Here is an 11,136-nt window from a genome sequence, read left to right as displayed (position 1 = left end):
AAGAGAGAACGTCTTCATCACAAAGTGTTGTTGTTGAGAACTAAATAGTTGCTGCAATAGTGGAGAAAATTTTTGCTTTTCTCTGTTAATCCAATAAATGATATACCATTTTGAGATTATCAGGATGTTTTTTCTTCTCTCTAATTTGATAGAAGTGGAGACAGGGATATGAGTTTCTACAGAGATAACGATTCCCAAATGATAGAAGTAACATTACTTCAAAGGTGGATGAAAGATTTAATCGGGAAATATTAGGGAAAGCTCATAATTCTAATCTGTGTTCGAGATGGAAACATGAAAAATAGAAGCTGGAGTAGGCCATTCGGCCCATTGAACCTACTCCACCATTCACTTTGGTCAGAGCTCATCAATATCCTGATCACACCTACTACCCATATCGCTTCATCCCTTTAACGCCAAGGGCTATATCTAATATAGAAACCTATTTGCAACAATATGTTTGTTGACTTAATAAACGCAAATAAGAGTCTAACTTGTTCAATTGGCTATTCTTTCCAAGCGAAACAATCTCCGCCCAATCTCTACGGCCTGGTCTCCTACTGTCAGCAAAAGAACCCCGACGGCTCTATCATCTACGGCTGTTTGGCGATGGATTACTCTCCAGATGACTCCAAACTGACCTGGAAGAAAAATGGGCAGCAGATCACCAGTGGGTTTAAGACTTACCCGTCAGTGAGAAACACGAAGGGAACCTACACCCTGAGCAGCCAATTAACCATCAGCGACTCAGCGGGAGAATGCCCCAAAATTGACTGTGAGGTTCAACACAGCAGTTCAGTCAAGAGCGTTAAAATACCTTGTAAGTGTTGTGCAGCTTGTTGAAGACAGAAACACTGTGGTTAACATGTAGGGTCTTGGTTATCACTCTTTTAAATAGATGTGCATAATCCGGACCCCTGGATTGTTTCGGTCAGTGTCTATTGACTGCAAATGAGTTACAAATGAAGACAAAAGTTTAATTGATCCACATCTTCTGCAAGAAATGACTAATACGTTTTATTTTTCCTGAAGATCTAAAAGATATCCATCCAACTGTTATCCTCACCGTGAGTTCCAGTGAAGGAATCTCAAGCAGCAAATTTGCAACCATCTTCTGTTCAATCATCGATTTCCAGCCAAAGTCACTGACGGTGAAGTGGCTGAAGAATGGGGAACCCGTGCATTCAGGAATTGTCACCTCTCCCGCCTATCAAGTGAACGGGAACTTCTCGGCCAGCAGCCGGCTGACAGTCTCCGCTGGGGAATGGTTCAGCAAAGCGGTCTATACCTGCCAGGTCACTCATCAAGGATTCACTCAGAGTCTGAACATTAGCGCATCTCAGGGTAAGAGACTCAAACAGAAGACAAAGTATATCATTCCGATGTTAATTGGAATAAAGGATCTGTTAATTTTGGTTAAAAGTGTAGAACAACTAAATTATTGTCATGTAGTTTTTTTGCATTAGGACAGTGCATCGTTCAGAATTTCATCAGAAAAAAACATTTTTTTTGTTATTTCTTCATGAGATTTGCATTTATTTCCCAAACCTGAGGGTACTTAAGTGTCACTCACGTTGCTGTGCATCTGCAGTCACATGCATGCCAGGCCAGATAAAGACAGCAGTATTACTTTGCTAAGGATCATTTGTGAACTCGGAGGGGTTTTACAACAATGGCTTCATGATATCCATTCGAACTTTTAAAACACAAATTTCAAACTTACAGTGATGAGATTCGAATCTGTGTCCCCAGAATCTTGCTCGAGTTTGTAAGTCTATTGACAACAGCATATGCCACTGCCTCCCCTTCAAAGAGTGATCTTTTCCGGTTTGAAGTAATATAGTGAGCGAGGTTGCCTTGCTGTCAGCTTTTTCCTGAGACAGCTGGTAAGATTTGGAGAAACAGAAGGTTCGGATTGTTTCACAGGTCACAGCATAGGGGTAAAATATTGGAAAGTGCACCCACCCTATTTATAAACCATCGGTCAGTACTTTTTCCCTGAGTTTCCCTGAGTATTTGTTTTGGAATCCTGCAATGTTGAGTCATGAAAATTGTACCGCTGCAACAATACTTTAATAAAGGGAATAAGTTCATAGAACAAGTTGATTGTTCATCGCCTGTTGAAGCGGAAAGGTGATAGTTAGAGATTGAAGGTGACTTCGTCTTCTTCAGGCTGAAGACTGTTGTCCTGTATCTGAAGGGTGAGCTTGGGTTGATTTTCATTCCTCATTCTCAGATCCTTCCCAGTGCCATGTTCCTACAGTGACGATACAGCCACCACCAATAGAACAGCTCTTACTGGAGGCGACCTCGACTTTAACCTGCATCATTTCTCATGCTCCTGATGGCGTTAACGTGTCCTGGATCGGAGAGAGGAAGTATTTGAAATCAGAGATTGCCGAAAACCCGGGAGTGGACCCTGACAGCGTGATCAGCAAATTAAACATCTCGACACAAGCCTGGCTGAGAGGGGCTGTGCTTGAGTGCGTGGTGAGCCATCAGGATCTACCGACTCCTTTAAGAAAATCCATCCACAAGGAAACAGGTGAGCTGAGAGATTGAAAGAATAAATGTGTTACTGTGTCGAGTAATGGTCAATATTTAGCAGTCAATGCAATAATGGTCTCCCCTGAGTAGAAACTCGATTAACTAAAGACTCTGGGCCTATAGATATTGTTACGGGAAAATTTGATGTGTCGAGGAATGAAAAGTCAACTGAAGGCGATGCTATTGGGTTTAGATCAAATAAGGAGGGGCGAGACTGATCTGGAACATAAAACACAGAAAACTAAAACAAAATGTAGATCAGTTGGGCCGAACAGCCTGATTCTGCGCTGTAAACTTTCGGAAATTCCCCAGTCCGCCCCCCTGAGTTATTTGAGAAAACAATTGCGTTCACCTCTCCTCCAAGCTGCAAATCAAAAATGGAAAATTTTACAATCGAAATTGCAGCATATTTTTTCTGATATCTAACCAGCCGCTTCATTGTCTCCAGAATTCTCCAGTTTATTGATATTTATTGTACATTTTCTGCAGATCCAAATCCACGGGAACCGGTCGTCTCTGTCCTCCTGCTCTCGGCAGAAGAAGTCTCCGCTCAGAGTTTCGTCTCCCTCAGCTGCTTAGTGAGAGGTTTCTCCCCCCGAGAGATCTTCGTCAAGTGGACCGTCAACGACAAGCCGGTGAATCCCGGGAACTACAGGAACACCGAGGTGGTGGCGGAGAACGGCAATAGCTCCTTCTTCATGTACAGCCTGTTATCCGTTGAAAAAGAGGAATGGTCCAGCGGCGCTTCTTACTCCTGTGTGGTGGGACATGAAGCCATCCCCTTGAAGTTCACCAACAGGACAGTTGACAAATCCAGCGGTAAACTCAGTTTTATGGACATTTCCCTTGCACTGAAGAAAATCGTTAAGGCATGTGATTGAGAATCAATCGTTTCCATTAAAAACTTCAACAAAAATAATAAAATATTTTCCCCCAACGATAAATGAAATACCCAATTGCTTAATTGATTGTTTTTCAGTTTTACTTCCATTATATATCTTTGATTTGACTCAGATGTTTCCAGTTTCGGGCACAAGTCTTGTTGAACCAGTTCACCCTGCTCAGATAGACCCTGGGTTCGAGACAGAGTAGAACCCATTCATCACAGGATTCTGCAAAATCTCTTTGCTGACTTTCCTCTCGTTGAGGAAAAATCCAACAATTTCAACACTTCTGACAAACAAGCCCGACATTTAGATCTGGGAGTTCCTGCTTCTCTCATTGTCCATGTCTTTATCCATGGATACCAGCGTTAAGCTGCTGCACCGCACCCACTGGGAACTGAAGTGAGGGTCACACAGAAACATGTAGTAATAATCTCCCCATCAGAGAGAGGGAGGGTGAAATTCCTAACATACCGGATTCCTACTCACCCAAGAAGAGAGGGCAGAAGCAGTAGCTAACCCATGTACCACTACTTCCCCAATGAAAAGAGGAGGAACGTTTAATCCATTGTACCTCCACTTCCTCAGTGGTTAGAACCATCAGGGACATTGCTTCACCCGGTAGAGAGAGGGAAACTCTGAGTTTACTCTCCTACCACTGTGCTTGGAAGTGAACGGCTATCTACTATAAGGACCCAACAGCACAAATTAGCTCCTGGTTTACTTGCTCCAGGTGCTGAAATATCATTATCTCAATCATTGTAATACGTATGTACTTGTGCAACATGATTTAAACATGATTCAATACTCTTGTTCCTGTTAGTCATGTTTTGGCACAGATTTCCCATGATACAAATTTAAACAAATAATAGAATCCTCACTGATTTTCACTTGTCTGTCCCTGGGTTTCTGAGATGCATAAATGATTTATTTCAGTCGCGCTCCTGATGTCACCGTGGCACTGACATAAAATAAATTCATGCAGCAAACACTGACGATATAGTCCATTATTCGTATTGTTTGGATCATGTTCAGTTAATGATTGCAGTAAAACTTGGAGCAACAATTAAAAAGTACACAGACTGACAATACTGCACAGGAGTGCCATAATTATAAGCACACACATAGACGTGTGTGTGTGCGCGCGTACACACACACACACACACACACATCGACACAAATGCACAAATACACGCACAAATACACAAACTCACACATGTGCACACAAATACAGAAAGACACAAGTAAATACACCCAATCGCATGCAGATCCCCCCACTCCCCACCACGCACACACACACACACACACACACACACACACATACTGAAAAACGGACAAGCACATTCAAATACAAACACAAAACACGCAAATGCACAACACACATAAATGCATACACAAAAACACAGAGAAACATGCATGCATACATATATGTATTCATACACCATAAGTACATGCAAGATATGCACAAACAGACACAAACACGCACGTTCACGCAAATACACTCATGGGCAACACATACGCGAAGAAAAATACACATACACAAATACGCACAGACACAAATACTTGCATGCACAAATGTATAGAGGCACACATACATTCATTCTGTCTCTCACCACACGCACACACACTTACACACCCAGACACACCCACACCCACACACGCACCCACACTTACACACACATAAACACACACCCAGACACACACACACCCACACGTTTACACACACACACACACACACAAACACACACACAGTTACACAAACACACACACACACAGACCCCCCCCCCCCACACACACACACACATACACACGCACATGCACTCATTGACATGCACTTGTACAAACAGGCAGAAAAACAACATGAACACAAATAATCAAATATGTACAAACACACACACACACACTCACAGGCACACAGACACAGACACGCACACACACACACACAGACATGCAAACACACAAGTACAACACACGCATAAACATATGCAAATAGGTGCACAGATCCAAGCTCAAACAGATACATGTATAATCACATTATAGACAGAAGCACTTGCATGCAGATGCACATACATACACAAGCACTTACGTACACTCAGATTAATACATGTTATCAGATTTTCACCCTGACAGGAATATAGATACAGAGACACGTAATGTTCTACACATTAACACTCAAACATGGAAAATACACATAAACACATTAACAGACTGCACATCGATGGCCAGAGAGTCAAACCTTTACATGCAACATATTACCATGCTCAAATAGAACAGAACACCATAGCACACATTGCAGCACACGGAAACACAAACATCGTTATGAAGAACTATCAACACGGATATACAGACAGTAACATGTTAACAGAATCGCACACACAAAAAAAGTTGGAGGAACAGACTCACACAGAATGGGAAGGAAACCATCCTCGTGTGACAGAAATTAACATATTAAAATAGGCATGAACACATGCACACATTGTGAGTGGCATGAGTAAACATGTATAGACTTCACACAATAAGAGGCATGCATCCACAATGTCAGCCTAATAAAATATACACAGACGCATCAACAAGCGCAAGCAAATAAACACGTTCATTAACCCTCATGCACACACATTAACGCACGACCAAAGGTTAATGCAGACCACGAGATTCTCATACATATACACACAAATGCAAATTGCATCGATAAACACTTTGAGAAACTGAATCTAAGCTCACGATCTACTAAGCATTTCCACCATCAATGAGAAAAGATCGGAAATTACATCCCGGCTCTTAAACAGCAGCACTCACAGTTTACAGATCAGTAAACACCTGTGAAAACAAGCATTGATCAGTGAATGTTCCTCCATATCAGTCATAACATTCTTCAATGCTATGAAATGTTCAAAAATGAACTGAAACTCAAGAAAACATCTTCAGTCCTTCTGACATGGACTGTCCAAGGAATGTAAAAAAAAATCAACTGTGAAAATAATTACGGAGATCGGCTACTGAATGCCCTGAACTTAATAGTAGATATATGTTGAAAATTATACAGATATTACATTAACAGTTTATGAAGGAGAACGGGGGAAAGGAAAATAGCAATAAGATTCCCTGGATCAATAAGTTAATCTAATTTCATTTCCTGGTCTCCATCCCCTAGACTTCACCGATCACATCTGGATTGAAGACAATGAGGATAATAACAGCAACATCTGGACAACCGCTTCCACATTCATCGCCCTGTTCTTCCTGAGCATGTGCTACAGCACTGCCGTCACTCTGGTGAAGGTGGGATGATTCAACTCACTCACATTTCAAACTGGCAGAATGGATTTGAAAATCTCTCAATGTTTCACTGATTAAAAACTCCAATATTAATCTACTGCATAGAACATAGAACACTACAGCACAAACAGGCCCTTCGGCCCACGAGTTGCGCCGATCACATCAACACCTATCTATAACCCCCAATCCCATAAAACCCCATATACTCATCCAGAAGTCTTTTAAAAGACCCCAGCGAGTTCGCCTCCACCACCACTGACGGCAGCCGATTCCATTCACTCACCACCCTCTGAGTGAAAAACTTACCCCTAACATCACTTCTGTATCATAAACATCTGCTCCAATATTGTATTTTTCTTTTACAGATCAAACAATGAGTTGAATTTTGAACGCAATAGACTTACCACAGATGATATCAAAATCTCTGGATGACACAGAAACAATATCTGCTGTCAGTGACTGTATCAGGAAAAAAATTCTCAGGTTGCCATTCTGAATCTGTAACTGAGGTAATGGTAGACATTATTTCAGTTTTCAGTGTGAAATATACGAAGCACTTTTGTTATAATGTAATTGTGGTTAATAGATTAAATACCATGTATAGTTAAGAAACTTTTTTCATTCCTCATTCATATCTGATAATTCCTCTTTCTATTAAGATCCTGTTTCCTCTTTCTGGTGTGTGTACCAGATGTACAAATATTGATGGATTCCCTGTGCACGTTTTCTGTTCTCAATGTGAAGCTCGATCGTTATGTTCACTTTTCTTGCTTAAAACAAATGTCACTGTAAAATATTCTCTGAATTTTTAAAATAAATATTGAATGAAATTTTAACCAACTCTGGCTTGGATTAATTCCTTTCTCTTCAAAACCCATCAACTCTGCCCCATTTTCCCTATTATACGGTTTTCCCCTCTTTCCCAGGCAGGGATTTTTCCCAGTCATGTGTGGGATGTGGTTGAACTCAAGGCCCTTTAGTGAAAGAGCCACTCTGCCACCCAGTGACCTATCCGTTTAAATACACATTCATCGCTGCCTTTTCATGAGAAAATCCAGAGACGTGAGTGAATAATGCGGAGAACTGCGGCGATTTCACGCATAAACTGGTCTGTCACTGACCAGTTTCAGGTAATCCTAAACAGCAAAATGTCATCTTCATTCGAGGCCAATGCAGGACAGTGTGTGACAGAAGATAGTTTTCTATGCACTGCCTCTTAAAGCAACGCTATCAGTGTCGCTGTAGCGTGGGTTACCAGAGTGTACCTCTCTTTATATCGTCCGATGAAATACTTCCCAGACAGGCAAACCACAAGCTGGATAGAGGAAACATCCAGAACAGATATGCAAATCATGACGTGAAATGAAGAAATTGAGGTGTATTTCACTTAAACACATCATCGATTACAAATTTCTAAATTATGACTAGTGTTGTGGGTAATTTGACAATTTGAGATTGTCTTTAACTGCAGACAATATAAAACTCACGAGACAGATATCTCTGTGTGAGGGGGTAACATTAATTGAAAATAAAAGCAAAATATACAGCTGCCTGGAGATCACCAAGAGGATTAAGTGGCTCTGGAATAGAGCGGCAGCACCTTCCCTATGAATCTAACTTGTACAATCAATAACAGATCAATTATAGATGTTCTTACCGATCATTCCCACCTCATATTAGATTAAAACCAATTACATTCTGTCAACATACATCAATAATAATTTCTGACACATTTCTCAGTCAATCGCATTTTACATCCCTGCGTAATGAGATCTAATTTGTCCATTTAGTACCAATGCTGACTCCCATTTTGGTTGAACTCACTTCCCTCTGCTGTGTGGCTAAGAACTCTCATTTAGAGGTCAATGTGAAAATACCTGCTGACTCATTCGCAAAACTGGGCAAACACGTGATCCTGGGTCCCAGTACGATCTATTCTGTGTGTAAACATTGAATGCCCCCATTCATAAAGTTGCAAAATGTATTCCCTCGCCAGAAACTTTCAGATAATAATTTTGCTAACTACGAAGATTCCCAGGCCATTGGCTCTCAACTCTTCAATTTTACCATCACGTCTTACAGTGACTTGCTTTTGGCTGAAATGAACAACAATTTATTCAATACATAAATTGCATGTAAAATAAGAGCATATATGTTTTATAATCATAACTGTTTATTTAATTCTCCTATTGCATCCACATATGTGTAAAGTATTTTCTTCATTACCTTATCATCATTGTTTCAAGATTTATTTTGTTCTTTTTTTGTAATGTCTTATGTGTTATGTCAAAAACATTGTCAATTGGTTAATAATTCCCCCCCCCCCCCTTCAGTCGTATGTTAGATAAGCACATCATGGATTACAAATTTTCCAATTATGACTAGATTGGGATCTATGGAATTGACCACAGAGAAACAAAAACGCAGACGTTTCAGAAAGCTGGGACCCATTGGATACAAGTAACCACTTATTCTCCGAGACTGGGGCCTTCTGACAAAGATATTTCAGCTTCACATTCGGGTAAAGCAAACACAGATAGACTTTTTTCTCTTATTGCTCCATGAGATAGGAAAAGAATCCACTGTCCAGAAAACACATTGACTGTCTGGCTGTAACCATTAAACATCCCCCATTGCCTTCTGTTTCTAGTATGCATTTCTCCCTGTTCAGATTCATTCCCCATGATACTAATGCCCAGAATTCACTGAACATCACCTTAGGGACCCTCTCTCTGTGTTCTGTTCTCTCTGATACCATCCACCTGAAATCATGGAAATCCCATGGGATCTGCCTCGTTCCCATCTGCAATTTAATGTGCAATACTGTTTTGTAGGTAACTTATCTTCTGTTACTCCCCATATACCACATGTTAATTCTGAACGTCGCTGTATGAGATTGGTGTTGTCAATGGCTCTATCGTTCTGATGTTAGATGGCAATATTTATTGTCTTTGTAAGAATGGGAGACATTGTGGTGTTATCCTCTGTGTAAGCAAGTCGGGTTTCAAACTTGACTTCTGTCAACAACACATTACTAGTCAGTATCTGGATCATATAATCAGGTTCAACCGAAAGCAAGAGGTGAAAGTGGAGAAAGGGAAAAGCAGAGCCTTCTTCAGTTCATTTCGGAACTTCGTTTGGGCTACAGAATAGATAAAAGAGCTTTTGCATTAACTGGAGCATGAAGTGCAGGTCATTGACATCCAGGCTGGTGAAGTAGGCCTCACCCTTAAGTCGCACGAAGAGGAAATCTTCTGTCTTAACTGCTGATGACAGCGGCTGAGTGACAGAATCTCTACGGCCCATATTTGGATAAGAGTTGTCTTGGCCCGGAGGAGGTGGAGTCGTTAGAAAAGATTCTCCACTCCAGTGCAGTGGAGAAGTTGAAAAAAGAAAACATAAATAAAATCGCGTTAGAACTTATGATCTGAAATCTTTGAACTTAAGAACATATAAGAACATAAGAAATAGGAGCAGGAGTAGGCCAACCAGCCCTTCGAGACTGCCCCGCCATTCAGTAAGATCATGGCTGATCTGTCGTGGCTCAGTTCCACATTCCCGCCCTCTCCCCATAACCCTTAATCCCCTCTCTTATCAAAAACCCATCAACCCGCGTCTTAAAAATATTTAACGAGGTAGCCTCCACCACTTCAACGGGCAGAGAATTCCAGAGATTCACCACCCTTTGAGTGAAGAAGTTCCTCCTCAACTCCGTTCTAAACCGCCTCCCCTTTATCTTGAGGCTGTGCCTCCGAGTCCTACTATCCTTTCTGAGCGGGAAGAGTCTCTCCACCTCGATCCTATCCATCCCATTCATCATCTGATACGTCTCAATGAGATCTCCCCTCATTCTTCTAAACTCTAACGAGTACAAGCCTAGTTTATTCAGCCTCTCCTCATAGCTCAACCCCCTCAACTCCGGCATCAGCCTAGTAAACCTCCTCTGCACTCACACACTTGAGTTCGAAAGGCTCACAGGTGGTAGAAATCTGCACTTTCTAGTTCCATGTCGCGGCCACCAGAGGGCAGGAGGATTCCGTGTTGGGTCCAATGTCGGGAGAATTACAGACTCACTCGCACGGCCAGTAACAATATTGAGAGAATGTAATTAGAAGAACAAATGTTGAAACAGAAATATTACATTAGATTTGACAGTAAATATTTTTTTCACGGAAATATTATTATGAGTTGTTAAACTGTTGATTTGCTGAAACTATTCACGTTTATTGAGCTTGGCGCTCGGCATTCTTTGTGATGTATGGCGGGCAGTATGTGAGCTGCAGACGGAAAAGCGCCGCCCATTTCCAAACAGTCGAGTTAGTAACATTGGTGTTTTCAGTTACCAGTGTTTTCAGTCTTCAAATGTTGCGTTTTTTTTCAACAAGTATATTTTGGTGAAGAATCCGAAAGTGTGGGCTGGTTGTTCTAG

General features: G+C 41.3%; 1 gene segment (V, D, J or C); it reads left to right on the top strand.

The window, feature by feature from the left end:
- The first annotated feature begins 456 nt into the window (after nucleotides 1–456).
- Nucleotides 457–11,136, top strand: part of LOC145362388 (Ig heavy chain C region, secreted form-like) — a 31,249-nt gene continuing 20,569 nt past the window's right edge. The window contains 4 exon segments of the C gene segment in view: nucleotides 457–838; nucleotides 1,042–1,344; nucleotides 2,237–2,545; nucleotides 6,583–6,710. Of these exon segments, the coding sequence occupies nucleotides 457–838; nucleotides 1,042–1,344; nucleotides 2,237–2,545; nucleotides 6,583–6,710 (1,122 nt within the window).

Source organism: Carcharhinus amblyrhynchos, unplaced genomic scaffold, assembly GCF_965287045.1.
Source record: "Carcharhinus amblyrhynchos unplaced genomic scaffold, sCarAmb.v2.hapA scaffold_38, whole genome shotgun sequence".
Taxonomy (NCBI): domain Eukaryota; kingdom Metazoa; phylum Chordata; class Chondrichthyes; order Carcharhiniformes; family Carcharhinidae; genus Carcharhinus; species Carcharhinus amblyrhynchos.
This window is presented reverse-complemented; position numbering and strand designations above follow the sequence as displayed.